Below are 17440 nucleotides of genomic sequence, written 5' to 3'. Positions count from 1 at the left end.
GGAGAAGTGCAGGTCGAGTACAAGGGAACCCTAGGCCCTGCTTTTTTGGCATTGTCACAACCAGATTATTTTGCCATTTTTAACAAAATACCAGCACAACCACAATTTAGGTATCCCTCCAATACCTCAGGTATGCTACCAGTACCTGGGTTGGAGGTACAAGAATGGTGCAAGAGTCATCAGAAACCAACGGCAACAACCTTACTGATTATGGTCACCCCACATACTGACTATGCAGATTTACAATGAATAATTTATTCATATTTTGCTAATTAAAAAATACAATTATATTAACCCCAAGGGTTAATCCAAATGATGTCTGATTACATAATCCAGTAAAATACAGTCATGGAAAAACCTTAGAATTACTATATATATATATATATATATATATATATATACTGTATATATATATATTTATATTTATTTATTTATTTATTACCTGCAGCCAGACACCTCTGCCATTGATTTCTCTCTCCCAGAACAATAGGGTCAGATGATAAGTAAAATGGGCCTGATAGTGATCAGCATGTTGTGGAGATGGTGCAGCAATAATCTGACAGTTTGCTTGCAGATTCTAGAGCACTTTATCATATGAGGCATTTCAGCTTTGGTGGTTAGGGAAAATATATATATATATATATATATTATATATATATATATAAGTTTAGTGGCACATATTTCAGTAAAAGTTAAAGCTTGTAGATCTGTGTGGCAAAGTCTTTATAACTTAGGGCCCTATTATACAAAAATTGGCCAAATCAGCCCTATTCAGCCAATTATCGCTCTGTGTAACAGGGACAAGGATTAGCCGATAAAACAATCATTTGCTGATCACTTTAGCCCCGCTTCAACAAACAGTTTACATTACCTGTCCATGTTCCTGTTCTTCTCCTGCTCTCTGCTTCCTCCCCGGTCCAGGGTGGTGCAGCTTCAGAGCAGCCTGTCTAAGCGGCAATCCCATCCAGTGGCTGAGCAACGTATCAGCTCAGATGGGCTGCTCTGAAGCTACAGAGAACTGGAGTGGGGATGAAGAAGAACACAGGAGAAAACTGGGAACGTGGACAGTTAATGTAAACTGTCTGGGAAAAGGCTGCACATACATCGCTAATGATGTCTGTGAACTCCTTGCTAAATGATAATCGGGCCATGTAATCTAGCAGATTGGCGCTTGTTTACAGTATTGATTGAGTGGCCTGTGTAATAGCACCCTTTACACAGCCTGATGTGCAGTACAGCTTTATCAAAGCTCGCACAGCGAAACGCAGCGTTGGGTGAGTGGTATTACTTGGCAGCACACATTTGGACCCAGTGGTTTAAGTATAGTTTGTTTCTGATTATATTTTGCTTTTTAGACTTACATAGTATATGTGACTTTAAACCTTAGTCTGCACTTGCAGCACTATATACATAGTTCATTTAAGCACTTTCCAGTCCATTGTTTACTTGCACTCGTGCACTTTTGTGCCTCTGGGAGTCGACTGACATACCATTGTTTGTTGAGCATATAAAGTACACAAACATTTATGTATAACTGCCTTGTAACACCAACTGATGTATGTATTGTACATTTTCTGCTTCCTTTTTAATATGTTTTTAACTATGTCTTTTGGTATGTAACAATAAAGTATTCATTTATAAATTGAGAATTTTAGTCCAGCATTGTTGTATTTGTAGGTCATATAAAAAAGAATTCTGGCGCACTTTCGATCTAATTAACAACAAAAAATCTTATTAAAAAAGTCACATCTAATTTGGATAGTCTTGTCTAAAAAAGCTTCATAAATTCATATTAGATTTATTTTGAGCGCAAACTAGATATATTAGACTAAAAACAGGCGCAATTAGTTTGATAAATGTCCCCCTATATGTGCATTTCTCATAATTAGTGTATATTAGAAATTTGTCTAACGTTGCTTATGTAATAACATATTAAAAAATAAATTTTGGTTGGTGTTCTCCTTTAGGGTAGGTTCATACTGAGGAATTCTCGAGGATAATGTCCGCGGAATTCCGCTGTCTGTCTGCGCGCACGGCCACGCACCTCTCCGCCGGCTCCATAGACATAGAATGGTGTCTATGGAGCCGGCGGAAAGGCACGCGGCCTTGTGGGCGGACAGCCGACGGAATTCCGCGGATATTATCCACGAGAATTCCTCAGTATGAACCCACCCTTAGGCTATGTTCACACTATGTATCTGTGCCGCTGTATTGCGGGCTGTAAATCATCGGCCGTATTTTTCTAGTTCATGCGTACGCTGGAAAGTATACGGCTGCACAGTGCACACTATGTATGAGCCTACGGCCCGATCGTAAACGGACCCGTAAAAAATGAACAAGACCATTGTTTGCGGCTGGAACTGTGCAAATTCACGGCCGTGGATTGACAGGGGGTCCGTATGGAGTACTTCAAAAATAGCCGGCAATAATGCCGAATGCCGATGCCTCTAATAGTTAATATATTAAATTAATAAAACACATTTTCTTTGTAATAAAGTCCCTTTCGTTGTTCAATAATTTAATTCTAACGAATCCATCATTGTGCAATTAAATATACTGTTAAAATAAATAAATATATAAATAAATGTATATTTATATATATATATATATATATTTTTTTTTTTTTTTTTTGACAGTATATTTAATTGCACAATGATGGGGCGGCAGCAGGCTGGTAAGATTTAGGCTGGGGAGGGCCTAAACCAATGGCTCTTCCCACCCTGGTGTTACCAGGCTGCTGTCGCTTGGTTTTTAACCCGGCTGGTTATAAAAATAGGGGGGACCCTATGCGTTTTTTTTTAATTATTTATTTATTTATTTAAAAAAAAAACGCATAGGGTCCCCCCTATTTTTATAACCAGCCGGGTTAACAACCAAGCGACAGCAGCCTGGTAACACCAGGGTGGGAAGAGCCATTGGTTTAGGCCCTCCCCAGCCTAAATATTACCAGCCTGCTGCCGCCCCAGTCCAGGAGTGCCAATTTTGACCCTCCGGGACCACTGGCACCCAGCTCTTCCCAGTACCCCTGGTGGCATTGGGTACTGGGGTAATAATGGGGGGTTAGTGTTAGCCATTTTATACCGGCTAACACTAGGCCCCAACTTAGTAATGGATTCCGTCTATTAGACGGCTTCCACTACTAAGTCTATAAAGTAAAGAAATAAAGACAAGACACAAGTGGAAAAATTTTTTTATTCAAATAAAAACACCCCCACACCCCTCATTGACCATTTTATTAAAAAAAAAAACACCAAACAACCGCTGGTCATCGACGTAGTCCACCGAATCTGACGTAATCCACTTGATACCGATAGCTGAAAAACAAAAAGGGAGAAACACACAAAAAACACACAAACAGGAGCACAACACCCATCATTGTAAGCGGTGTTGTGCACCTTACAGTATGCAGCATCTTTACAGATCGCTGTTTACAGTCTGGCCCCCAAGGGGTTAAGGGAGGATATATTGCATCCCCCTTAACCCCTTGGGGGCCAGACTGATGTCAGACTGCACCCATCCCAGCAAGGAAGGGGTTAAGTGACCCCCCTTCCTTGCTGGGAGGGGTGCAGTGCTGGGGAGGGGGTGGGGAGAGCTGTATACTCACCCCCATGTGTCCTCTTCGCTGGTCCGCAGCACAATGAAGTCACTGTACTGCGGACCGGCTCATTATATGTGCGCTCAGCCGATCAGCCAATCAGCTGAGCGCACATATAATTCTAAATGTTTCTTCTAATAATGCTATTGTCATAACATAATTAGAAGAAACATTTGATGTTTTAATTACAGTAAAGTGATGATTAGTACAGAAAGCTCTATTGCCAGGAATATGAATTAACGGCTTATGGAGCTTCCTGTACTAATTAATATTTAATTAATAAAACACATTTTTGTTGTAATAAAATCAGTTTAGTTGTTCAATAATTTAATTTAAACGAATCCATCATTGTGCAATTAAATATACTGTCAAAAAATATATATATATATATAGAAATATACATTTATTTATATATATATTTATTTTAACAGTATATTTAATTGCAAAATGATGGATTCGTTAGAATTCAATTATTGAACAACGAAAGGGACTTCATTACAAAGAAAATGTGTTTTATTAATTGAATATATTAACCATGAGAGGCATCGGCATACTGCAGAGGATCGCAAACCCCGGTAATAGCAATTCATGTAAACTGTGTTCCCTGCTTTCCCAGATGCATCCAGAGGTGTTTGCATCACTTTCTTAAGATTTTATTTGTTATTTTTAGTTGAACCAGATTTCCAAGTAAATGACCATATGTTTTGAGCCGCATGTCTATTTTTTCCCACGGCCGTAGTTTTAGCCGCACATTTCCAGCCGCGTAAAAAATACAGCCGCACAGATACATAGTGTGAACATAGCCTAAAAGTGAATTCATCAGAAAAAATGGCATGTCAACTGGCAGCACCTCTAAATGCATCCTAATGAAAAATTTTAAAAACACTTTTAGGCTATGTTCACACTATGTAAAAGTACGGCCGTTGTTGTACTTTGTGTGGAGTGTAACATAGCCTATCTTCTATGGGATCCCGGCCGGAGCGTATACACATGTCAGTTTTCTGTGGCTGCAATTCAGTGAATTGCGGCCGTAGGAAACCCAGTCAGTTCACACAATGAAGCGAGCGGCTCCGGCCGCTTGCTTCATTGTGTGTTGTGGGAGGTTCTGATGCAGGCGGGCCGGGATGATCCGGGCAGAGACCGGCCATTCTGTGACCTGGCAGGGGTCACGAAATGGCCGGTCTCTTACGTTATGTGAACATAGCCTTAATCGGCATAAGATAGTATAATAGGGGGGGGGTAAGGCTAGGTCCACAAATATGACTATAAAATTATTCACACCCTATTTGAATATTCATCAAGGGCTTGGCTTATAGCAGTGAGCCTTGGCACGATTTCAGCAGGGCTTGATGACATAAGCGGGCATTGCAGAAAAGTGTTTTCTGCTACAATAAAGACACGGGCACAGCCTTACTGGAATGGATTCAAATGTTTTATGAAGATGCACACCAAGGTGCCAGATGAGTCACTTTATAGAGCTACCACTAAAGGAAGCTATGACCATATTCCTGTCACCCATCTCTTGTAACTTCATATCCTGTGCTGTATGGGGAGTCACTTCCTGAATTTCTGCACAGAGATTGCCAGTAGAGTTTCAGGCTGTTTCGCAGAATCCCAGTGTATAGAAGTCTATAAAGACAATTGACAAAGAGGATTGTTGAGTTCACATGAGTTAGTTACACCACCCTGCCATGTGACATAACACTATTACCCTCAGCTAGCCTATAGCATAACTCTCATCATCCCCCTGGATACCACAGAAAGATACAGATATAATGACACCAACTGGTGCAAAGGCACATTGTACAGGAAAATAACTCTTATCACGGCGCATAGCATATAGTATATTTAAAACCAACTGGTACGAAAAAGTTACACAGATTTGTAAAATGCATCTATTTAAAAATCTCAAGTCTTCCAGTACTTATCAGCTGCTGTATATCCTGCAGGAAGGGGTGTATTATTTCCAGTCTGACACAGTGCTCTCTGCTGCCACTTATGTCTCAGAAGAAACAGTAGAAAATCCCCATAGAAAACCTCTCCTGCTCTGGACAGCTCCTGTCACAGACAGAGGTGGCAGCAAGGTCTCCATGTCAGACAGGAAAGAAAATACCACTTCCTTCGGGGCATGCATCAGCTGATATGTACTTTGAGGCCTGAGAGATTTAAATAATAGTCATTTACTAATCTGTATACATTTCTGACGCCAGTTGATTTGAAATATTTACCCCTTTACTGATTCTAAAAATCCCAATGAATCTGAAGATGCTTTACCTGAGGAATACTTGGCACAAGATTCATAGAGCGTCCTCCAAGGACTGCAGAATATATGAAGATGACCAGCAACAGAATATCACTGACCAGAAGAATGGAATAGGTTGCCATTCCTCCCTACAAATATAACAGAATATAAAAGAATATTTAGGGTGCCTTCATACACATCGGATCCCCAGCCGATTCCACGCTGCGGATTCGCAGTGAAATCCACTGCGGATCCAGTGTCAGTGCATCCCTATGAGAATACATACTCGCAGTGGGATTGGCATCCCGCTCCGTGTTATGTAGGTTAACCCCCCAGAGGCTTTGGGGGTTCTCGAGAGGACGTCAAACCCGCTGCGAGTATGTATTCTCATAGGGATGCACTGAAACTGGATCCACAGCGGATTTCGCTGCGAATCCGCAGCGTGAAATCCGCTGCGGATCCAGTGTGTGTGAAGGCACACTTATAGAGAAACTAACAGCAGGTTAGACATATCGGAGGATGAAGTCAGTTTCCTAACCTTAATCCTCAGTGCAGTTATGTTTGTAGTGTAATCCACATGCTAATGAAGCGGTTTGGTTCACTGGGATTGGAGCTACCATTCTCAGTGCACTGATCCGCAATGGCCAGCCTGCCCCTTCTAATGAATATTGGAGTGGCATTCTACAGTGACATTACCCTGGTGGTCATATGCAATAACAGTTCAAGGGAACAGCACAGGCCAAAGTCCTAGGTAGAAACAGTAGATATAGAGTGCTCGTCTCACCAGACAGGACCCCTCCGTCCAGATGCAACTGCTCAAAAATCAACCGGAGACAGCACTTCAAAGTGAAAAAACGTGATGCTTTTATTCACATCCTACTCCCGCAATTACCCTGGTGGTCGTCACGGCAGATGAATATTCATTAGTAGGAGCTGGTTGGCCGGGGGTGGATCGGTGCCCTGGCCATGGTGGCTTCAACCTCCGTGCACCAAACTTTCTAATTAGCATATGGATTAACTACAAATTTAACAAAAATGGCACCGAGGATGAAGGTAAAGAAAGTACAGATCAGGACAGATGCATCTAGACTGCTATTAGTTTCCCTTTAAACATTAATAAAGACTTTTGTATATATTTCCTTTCTTGTAACACACATAACATGGCAGATTTATGAATGTATTTACCCTGGTTTTCTAACAGAAAAACACCAACAAAATATGGGGGTGTGCCATAGCGGGGGAGCTATTAGCATTTATAGACAAACAGTCTGTTCTGCTATTAAAGGAGAAGTCTGGCGTTTTCTAAAACCTGGCAGCTGGCAGTGGAAGGGGGGAAAATAATCACAATTACTAACTTACCTCTCCCCGTGCCTGCGGTGACTGGCCACTCGGCTCCAGGATCTCCACGTCGCGATCCAGCTGATGGACTGGCCGCTTAGTCAGCCAGTGAATGGGGCGGGACTCCGCTCCAGTTACTTAGTGGCTGAGCAGCCAGCTCAGCAACCTGGGCAGGCCTTTTTATCTGAGTCGTGACGTCATTACAACTCTGGGGAAAATGACTGGGGTCCCTTGGCCGCTGCCGCATGCACAAGGAGGGGTAAGTTGGTAATTGTGATCAATTTCCTCCCTCCCTCTGCAGGCTGCCAGGTTTTACAAAATGGCGGACTTTTTAGGTTGATGACAATGTTTCCCCCTTATGAAGAATCTTTAAGGTTACAAAAGAATGGGGAAAGAATCTTCATGTTGCACTGCTTAACTCTCCTTTAATGCATAGAAAAGAAGGGAGAATGCAAATAGGCTCTTCATACAACACATGGGGTATTTGGCGGGAGACTAGCCCTAGGGGTGGTAAGGGGCATTTTTATTTCTTAGGTAGGATCTTCCCTAGTCTATGTAATCCTCTCAGGACAAGATTTTATATATTATTGGTATACTTACGAATCCTATACAGATTGAATCACTCCGAAAACGTTGATAACATCTCATAGTGACGATGTAGATATCGAAGACGGCCAGTATTAATCCAGCGACACTCATAAATGAGTTTATAATGTTAAGAATCATGGAGCCATTCACCTATATGTGACAAAAATGTATAGTGAATCTCCGCCTTTGGACATTATCACTTTAGGATACATTCTTTATTACACCTTAAGGCCCCATTCACACAACAGCCGCTATTTATTGGCATTTTGTATACCCTGCGGCCGCACAGAAAAATGCACTGTAAATTTAAATGCACTTTAGCCGTTACATATACAGATTCATTTTACATGGATTGTAGAAAGCCCTCTTATCTCCACACCACTTCAACTCTGAATAAGTAGTTTATTGGGATTTTTCTCTTACCAAACATATGGATGGTTTACGTTTTCCAGCAATCATCAAGGACCCTGCTATAATGTACTGTGGAGGATAAAAATAAAAATTAACATAACAAAAATAATTAAAACTAACAAAAAAAAAGCAGATTTCAAGTTGAAAGGGAACCAATCATCACAATCGTACTGATATACATGGAGCTCCCAGATGACCAAATAGATCTCCAACACAGCTCCCCTACCATATTAGCGGGGTCTTCAGCTGTATCTGTGTATCCAGAAAAAAAAAAGTTTTTTACTCTGGCATGTGAGGCAGGGAGGGAAGCGGGAACTAGTCATGTAAGTGGAGACCTGGCCGTAACTAGTCGCAGCTCTCTGCCTGTCAGCTCGCTCTGCTTGGATGATTGACAGGCATGGAGACCAGAGAGTTCCATTTAAATGAATTCACTACTTACAGACATGGGAGCCCAGAACAAAATCCCAGTGAAGATCGAATAAGGACCGAGGTGTACATTAAAAAATGACTGAATACCTAGAGCCATGTGGATGAGGGACACAACAATGATAACAACCTGTGGATAGAATAGCAGAGGATTTAGATACTTGCAACTTTAAGGACCCTATTACACAGCCCGACATGTAGATTAGTGCTCATGTACTGATAGGAAAGAAGGAAACCTTTGCTCATTCATCACCTGACTTCTGTCCTTATTACACAGGGCAATATCGGTTGTTTGGCTGATAATCACCCCTATGTAATAGTGCCTATCGCCCATCTAGTGACAGCCATGTTGTGCACATTGAAGCGCTTGTCCTGGTGAGCCTCTAGTGTAGGACATCCTGCCACCTGTGTACCGACAAGTATACCTTGCTGTATTTATGTTTTGAAAACAAGTTATATAGGAGAACTTTGGTTCTGACCAAACTTGTATCATGTCTTTTATTGGCCTTTGGTAACCTAAATAGTCATTACTTATATTTATGGTTACTTTTTATTGCAACTGGTGCATACCTCATTTGACATTGCTCTTACCTATTGTGGTAATGTTTTGAAACTTCCCGATGAACCCTATTTTCAATAGATAGGAGAAATCACTTCGAGGTAGAGATAACTGGGCATCTAAAACTGGTCATCTAAGGTACAACATCTATTTTGGTATCTGGGAAGACATAATAATTGTACTAGGGGTAATAAGAGAAACAGATCACTGATCTCAGGGAGACCAGCCAAACGATAACACTGCCGTCTGCTAGTTAAAGCGCTCAATGCAGTGAAATCCTAGGTGCATTGCCCCCTGGGAAACATGAATATGCAAAGAAAAGTCTGTGGAGCCTCATTGAAGAGTCTAGAAACTCAGGACTAGCCAGATATCCCTCCGGGAAGGACCCAGCCAAGGGGTGGCTCCTGTAAGGAAACCATGGGAGGTTGGGTCCTTCCCAGAGGGATATCTGGCTAGTCCTGTGTTTCTAGACTCTTCATTGAGGTTCCACGGGCTCTTCTTTTGCAATTGTACTAGGGGAACACACATTGGTTCTTATTTCATGTGTTGACCAGATGGTAGGAAGCCCGTGGCAGTCCTAGTGGGCCTATGAGATAATACTCACCTTTCATCAGGCTCACACCAGGGTTACTTGTCTTAGGTTCCAGTGTGGGATCAGCCTTTTAAGGGCGGCCACCCCGTCTAGGTGCAGGGGCCTAGAGTAGTGGATATCAGGGACAGATATTGATCCTTAGTTCCCTATGCCTCCTACTGGCTGCCATTTTAATCAGTAATCACCTTGATACATGTAGATCTTTATATATGGTCAAGTCTGATTACTACAGTATGTAATAGTGCCCCAAGTGCTCTTTTTAGTGGTTATAATTGTACATATCCAATGAATACTAATGCTCCAATAAGTGTAGTATCATCATTGCCTCCAAAAGCCGCTTGCAGCATCTAGGCCCAAAGATTGTTCTCAGGTTTCCCATATGGTTCCACCTATAATTTATATTAACACTAGTCATTGAGGCTCACCTGCCTCTCACCATATAGAACTCTTCCTTTAATGTTTTTACTGTTGTGGCATGTATAGTTTCATACATATTGGGGGACATGTATCATCCGGCGTACGGATGATTTTCGGCGGAAAGTGGCGATTTCCGCATTATTTTATTCGCAAATGGCAGATTTGCGAATAAAATATTTGCAAATCGGCACTTTCCGCCGAATACGCCGGGGGGCGGGGAGGGGGTGTGAAGGGGGAGGAACAGAGGGCGCGGACTCAGAGTCCGCGCGATTCATTATCCGTTCCGCCGAAAGATACGCCGAAAACCTACTCCAGTCCTCAGCTGGTGTAGGTTTTCGGCCGTGCGCACCAGGATTTATGTAGAGGCAGTCCGCCTCTACATAAATCCCCGTAGCGCTGAAGATGCGGGGACATTTTTAAGTCCGGCGTAAAAAACGCCGGACTTAATAAATGTCCCCCATTGTTTTTATTGTTTTCTCACTGAAATAATTTTCTAACATTGTTTACATTTCCTTTGAATCTTCTGGCTTTGCAAAAGGAGAAAGTGGAGTCTCATCATTGCAGTTCCCCTGAGATCACATAGTGATCACCTGGTTAGACTCCAGGGGGATATTTATCAAACATGGTGTAAAGTAGAATTGTCTCAGTTGCCCCTAGCAACCAACCAGATTCCACCAAAGAGTCTATGAGGAATGAAAAGTGGAATCTGATTGGTTGCTAGGGGCAACTGAGACAATTCTACTTTACACCATGTTTGATAAATCTCCCCCCTGGATAAATCTCCTCCCCCATTGTTTTATGAAGAACTGAAGTTGGCAGGCTATGTTCACATATTGCATTTTTGTGATTTTGTGAATAACATAATTTTCTTGTGAGTTTGGGAAAGTCACAGCAAAGACACAGAAAAGAAAACAGTAAAAACAATATGTGATAACAGCCTTAGAGGAGTAATGTAGATACTGTATATGCTATTCCATAGAGATAGCAGCAGCAGAAACATACAGATCTGGGTAAGAGGAGATGTGATTGGGATAGGCCATGATATCATGCACTCACAGGCTGATTCAGGACCTACCATTTCTTCTGAGACATTAAACAGTGTGATTTCCTATGGGGCAGTGGGGCAGGCTGGTGAAGTGTGCATTATATGCTTGTTTAAAATATTACAGTGTGTTATATCTAGACAAACCAAATTACCAGTGGTAACTATGTTTGTCCAATATGAAAAAGTCTCATGATAAAATACCTTTTTGAAAACATATATACTTACTCCTATGGCCAAAGGTTTCCCTTTGAGAAATCTATGGTAAAAGTCCATTGGAAGGAAAGCGCCAGTCATCACTGGAAGATGATCGCCATTGTGTGACATAGGGATGCTTGTATGTGAATCCATAGGAGATACTTGTAAATTTATAAAGGAAACTATAAAGAATAAAGAAAGGATTTAGTTATAAGAAAACATGAATTTGAAGAAGTTGTGCACTTTGAACATAGGGGCACATTTATCATTATGCGTACCCCATGGAAAAGATGACGATTTTGGCCTTTTCAGTGGCGTATGCCAGGGGTAATCCCTGGGGGTGCAGCAAGGTGATGAGGGGCGTGGCCTCCTCCCGTGCCTAAATTATCACGGTTTATGCCAGAGGAGGTGTAGATTTCTGTGCAAGTCCTGTGACAGGCAGCTTTACTAAGAGACGTGTGCAGATTGGGATGAAAATAAAACACTAATGTGTAAAATTTTTTAAGAATTCAACAATTTTAGTAAATCTGGGCCAGTATGTATGTTTTTAAAAGACTAACATTATTAGGCTATGTTCGCACAACATATTTTTTTGTTTACTCACGGCCGCAGCGAAAATTGACATGTCAGTTTTGTGCAGCCGCTATTCTTTGAATAGCGGCCGCACAGAACTGACAGTTCACACAATGATGAGTGCGGCTCTGGCCACACTCTCCATTGTGTACAATGGTGAATTGGGAATGCGGGCGCACATGGATGTGCCTACATCCCAGTTCACCAGAAAAGAAGTTTATCTGGCTGATACTGCAGTACCAGCTGGGATAAACTTCACTGACACTGGCCGTTCTGTCACACGGCCGGGTCACAGAATGGCAGGTGTCTTACGAGGTGTGAACTCGGCCTTAATTGGTAACAATGACAGCATTTTGGAAATTTACCTTCTGAAGCTGGTATGTCCAAGGTTCTGTTCACACAGTGGTAATTTATTTTGGCAGCATACAGTACTATTATAAATTTCAGTAAAACAGCCCAACTACTGTATAGTAGCTACAATACTGAGACTATTACAGAAGGATGAATTTGTTAACATATGTCCTTGTAAAAGTGTCAAAAATTGGTAAATCACAATTTAAAAAAATAAAAGTCAATCATCCAATCTAATGAAACCCAACTTTTATAATACAAGAGTGCGAGCACTGATTATGTAAGGCACACGCTCCATTCACTGATCTCAGTAAATTGGTATAACTCAATAGGAGTTTACAGTGCCCAGTGAGTGAATAATATGGACTGTGTCTTCTCTGATCCCAGTAAATTCCTATAGGCACCCAGTTACTTGGTAAACTGGACACTTAGTTGGCAGCTACAACAAAAAATCACCCACAATCAGCCCTCCTCTCCTCTCTGTCCCTATATCGCTCTGTTAGTCTCTCCCTGCTCTGCTTTAACTGCCTGCTGCTATCCTGCTCTCTCCTCCACACACAGCCAATTAGCCACCTCCATTACCAAACCTCCTCGTATAGAGGGGGAGGTGCTGACATCATAGAGGGGCCTGCAGCTGATTGGATGGCCACTAGGGATATTGGTTAACCCCTTTCTCTTGCCCAGTGATGCTCAAGACAGCATGTGTGGCCTCCATTTTGTTTTTTTGCAAGTTGGTGGGAATTTGCCTCGCAGAACGAAGCGACTTGACAGCCAGATTTGCAGCGAATTTTGATTCACTGGATTCGCTTCGCTCATGTCAAATAGTGAGAAATACAAAAAATGCCTAAAAGGTATATTATGTATCAAGTTGAATTTAACATTAACCGCTTCTTAGATAATGGTAAACTGAGTCAGCTAAAGCCCACCAAAGATACAAAAAGCAAAAAATATTGGGCAAGGGGATTGATGGGAGGACATGATTTATGTCATCCCAATATTTTTGTGTAGCAGATCTAATAGCTGTGAGCTGCATGAGAAATAATGCCGGGATTACAGAGTTCTTGTGACAGAAACAATAATTCACTTGGGGACGTACGTTATTGGGTGTTATAATGATGATTGTGTGAAAATACTTTGCATGCAAGGGAGAACAAATGGTTTTCTTGTGGTATACATTTTTGTGGCTGCAATAAAAAAGAAAAAGGAAGTAAATCTGATCCTTTTTGCTGCCAATTCCCATTATGTAAAAGTATAATGAATGACTAAAGTTATAAAATACAGGAGTGGAACACTCCTTTCTTTTCTTTTTTTACATTGTTTTTTATTAGTTTTTCAGTTCAATACATTATGCAGTAATCAATAAGCAATATCACCCCCTCCATTCCTTCCCCAGCCCCCTCCCCCCCCCCACACTTCCATCTCCATCTATAGAGAGTATTTTAAAGGGGTTATCCACTTTCTTTCAGAGACAACACAACTCTTGTCTCCAGTTCAGGTGCGGTTTGCATTTAAGCTCCATTCACTTCAATGCAACTGAGCAGCAAAACCCCTGCCCAAGCTGGAGACAAGAGTGGTGCTGTCTCTGGAAGAAAGTGGCCATGTTTTTGTAGCGCTGGATAACCGCTTTAACTCATATTGTTCAATATTTATCATCTTTATCCAATATTCACTTTCTTCAGGTCATGTTTATTCTCTGGTAAAAGTCCATCTATTTTCTCCATCCCTGTATCAAGCTGCTCTTTATCCCTTTCCATTCGCTTACCATGATTTCCATATTCCAGTTGAATTGAATGCCTCATATTATACATGTCACACTAGGAATTCCATCACTTTTCCACTGTTTAGCTATTCTTATATCTTGATACAATTTATGTTTGTGTTGTTATTGTCCTATCCAACCAAGGCATCTGTTCTATGTTTAATCCTAATAAGACTAAAGCTGGGGACCACTGAATGTTTATTCAGAGTATTGATTTTAACAGGTGCTATACTTTTTCTGATTGTGGCTGTAGCATTTTGCATTCCCACTATATATGTGTCATGGACCCCCTCTTCTCTCTACATCTCCAACATAAGTTAGAGCATTCAGGAAACATTTGATCTTTGCTTGCTGGTGTGATGTACCAACATAACAGAATTTTTAGCTGTTTCGAAGTGGTTAGTACAATGGCATGCATGCTTTAAAAAATGCTTTAAAAAACTCTCACGCTTGACCCCTAAAGTTTGACAATTATCCTCACCTTCTTACCAATCCCTTGTGTTTTTATAATACACACACGATTTTTATTTTCCTCTAGTCACTTCCTCTCAGCACATACTGTATACTGTACACATACTGAGTCCTATTCAGGACCAGCTAGCCATCCTACCATGTAACACCTGCTTGGTTGCCTTATGTACCCCTTTTCCTGGTTCCATCGCTAACCTTCACTGTTCAGCTTCCTTGGCCATTGCACATTCAAAAAATTGCCTACCAAATCATGGAGACCCTAGGCACTGATTTACATTGCCGCCTTTTAATAACAGCTCAATAGAATGTGTATTTCATAAGGGGGTGTATGAGCTAGAAAACCTACTTCAAATACTATATTAGGAAATTCTGAGATTTCATACAAAGAGAATAAAGATGAGGAAACCGGGATGCCCGAATCTGAGCTTGACCCAAACTTTTGGATGGAATCCGAACTTAGATTTTTGCTGGTTTGCCACTACGAACTTTGGCAAAATGGTGCCGGCTACATAAGAAAAGCAGGAAACCTGGAAGAAGAAGGGCGGTCATATGACTTGGATATCTAGTGCTGGTGGGAATGCACCATAGCCAGGAGGCACCTAGAGTACCGGGTTGAGGAAAGTCATTCTTTTCTTTGCAGTCTTGGAGGTCGTGTTTATGATTATATATAGTGATTTCCTGTATTTGCCGAGTAAGTCCTCCAGGCTGACATAATTTTTGAGGAACCATTTGATGAGATTCAAAGGGGTTATCCAGCACTACAAAAACATGTCCACTTTCCCCCTACTGTTGTCTCACTGTTTTGAAACTCAGTTCCATTGAAGTAAATGGAGCTTAATTGCAAACTGCATCTGAACTGGAGACAACAGTAGGGGGAAAAGTGGCCATGTTTTTGTAGCGCTGGATAACCCCTTTAAGGAAGGCCGTACAGTATGTTACCATGTTGCCTGGCCTTTTATGTCCAGGCTTTGGAGACGCAGCACTGCATGACAACGCCCCACTTTCTGACGACATAAAGAAGGAAGAGGTACAGCATTCCCTAGCATGCAGGAGGAGGAGGAAATACACCTGGTGTCCAAACTTGAAGAGGAGTGGTACAATGTGGAGGTGGTACCAGGCTCAGTACCTGTCCCTGGCCGGTTGGTGATTCATATATTAACCCAGTGGGCTGTAAAACTCATACATTGCCCCCACCCATAGTTGCTACTCCACGTGTCCACTGCGCATGACACATTCACTTACACATGATCATACAATGCCAGTATGGCTTTCTTTTAAAAAAATGATAATAATTATCTGCCTGGGCTGAGCAGTCACCATAAGTTCTTTAAAGGTGCAGGACTCCACTAATTTTTATGGCAGTGGCTCAGCAACCAACAACTTGACCAGACTTCAGGTAAACCACATATCAAGTGGATTCCTAGGCACATAAATGTGCTGTTTTGCTGGTGATTCAGGTATAGATGACTGCTGGGGCAAAGAAGGAGTAGCAGAACTTGATGACAACACTGACCACTGACAATGCACTGGCAGTCAATGAGGCCTAACTTCAAGGCAGTTGACTTTTCTTAGCGGCACCAACAGCAGGAGCAGAAGCAACAGAGTGCAGTGGTTGATTACTTACAGCATCTCACTTGGCCTTATGATGCAGCTGCAAGAGCCTCTGCAAGGTGGTGGTGCCTATGTTTGTGCCCCAGACCCAGACTTGTTACCTGGGATGAGCAGAGTGGTCAAGGTTTCCTGGTGACACCCGCACTGCGAGATAGAGTACGTAGGCTTCTAGCAACTATGCTCAATCTGGATCAGTTCCTATTTCTATAGGATACTGTCCCGCACTTTTAGACTGGTTCTCAGCATTGGCTGGTATGATCCCTGACTTCTCCTCCCTAAGTGTGTGTTCAGCACTGCATAGTGTATAGAAGTGCTGCTTTCAAGAAGAGAGTGCTCTTGCTTCCCATGTGCGTCTGTTCACTATCACACCTCAGACTAAACTGGACACTGACTAGTTGTGAGTCCTCTAACGGGGGACCTGGCATAAGCCAGGGCCCAGCTTGAACGCTGCAGGGACCGTTCCGGCTTGCATTCTTCCTCTACAGAATCCAGAGTAAGACTCCCAAACGTGTGGCTACACTTCCTCTCCCCATGTGACAACTTCCTACAGCATATGTAACATGTGCTGTGAGTGGGTGAGAAGAGAGCGCAAGAAAAAGAGAAGGATAGAGATAGGTAGAAAAAGAAAGAGCTCTCACTGGTTCACAGATCAAAGAGACAATAACCCTTTAACTGCTAAAGCTGTGCAATACTTAGGCATACAGTACATATACTAGCGGCATCTAGTGGTAGAACATAGGTAACACTTCACTACCACAAATAATTTGAAGTACAGGCTTTTGCGAGGGATGTAAAGACAAGCAACACCCGTGGTGGGACACCACACCTACAGTATTATTATAGCCTACTGTATCTTGTCTGAGTGGCCTGCAAGGAGGACAGCTTATAATCAGCTTATTATTAGAGAACCTGTTAAACAAGATGGGAATTTTCATTCTATCAACACACCACGTATAGCGTATAGCTTACTTACATGAAACCAATATCTCTTCTTGCTGTAACAGCTGCAATGGTTTAACACTTCCAAGTGTCTGTTCTGTACTTTAATACATCTTACAACTTCTTCCTGTTACACAATCACAATTGCCTAAAACCTGATGCAGAGTCAGTATGTCGGTATACTTCTAAATGAATTAAAATTAGAGACAATAGGAGAGTCATTATTGACATGAATATTATATATTGGTAGATGCATTTAAATCCTCAATAACTCAATAAATCACATCTGCAAAATGTTTGTGGGGGAGCGTGGACAGGTAAGCATAGG

General features: G+C 41.8%; 1 protein-coding gene across 1 annotated transcript; it reads right to left on the bottom strand.

Moving 5' to 3' along the window:
• Positions 1–5091: 5091 nt before the first annotated feature.
• Positions 5092–17176, bottom strand: LOC138798739 (membrane-spanning 4-domains subfamily A member 8-like). Its single transcript, XM_069979311.1, has 7 exons — positions 17147–17176; positions 11439–11590; positions 8614–8730; positions 8187–8243; positions 7776–7913; positions 5870–5986; positions 5092–5224 (listed from the first exon to the last, which is right to left on the bottom strand). Exons 2-7 carry the CDS (start codon positions 11559–11561, stop codon positions 5150–5152), a joined length of 627 nt encoding a protein of 208 aa, XP_069835412.1. The 5' UTR covers positions 11562–11590; positions 17147–17176; the 3' UTR covers positions 5092–5149.
• Between the last annotated feature and the right edge of the window lie 264 nt (positions 17177–17440).

Source organism: Dendropsophus ebraccatus, chromosome 8 (genome assembly GCF_027789765.1).
Source record: "Dendropsophus ebraccatus isolate aDenEbr1 chromosome 8, aDenEbr1.pat, whole genome shotgun sequence".
In the NCBI taxonomy this organism is placed as follows: domain Eukaryota; kingdom Metazoa; phylum Chordata; class Amphibia; order Anura; family Hylidae; genus Dendropsophus; species Dendropsophus ebraccatus.
Note: the sequence above shows the minus strand (reverse complement) of the source record. Positions and strands in the feature narration are given on the sequence as shown.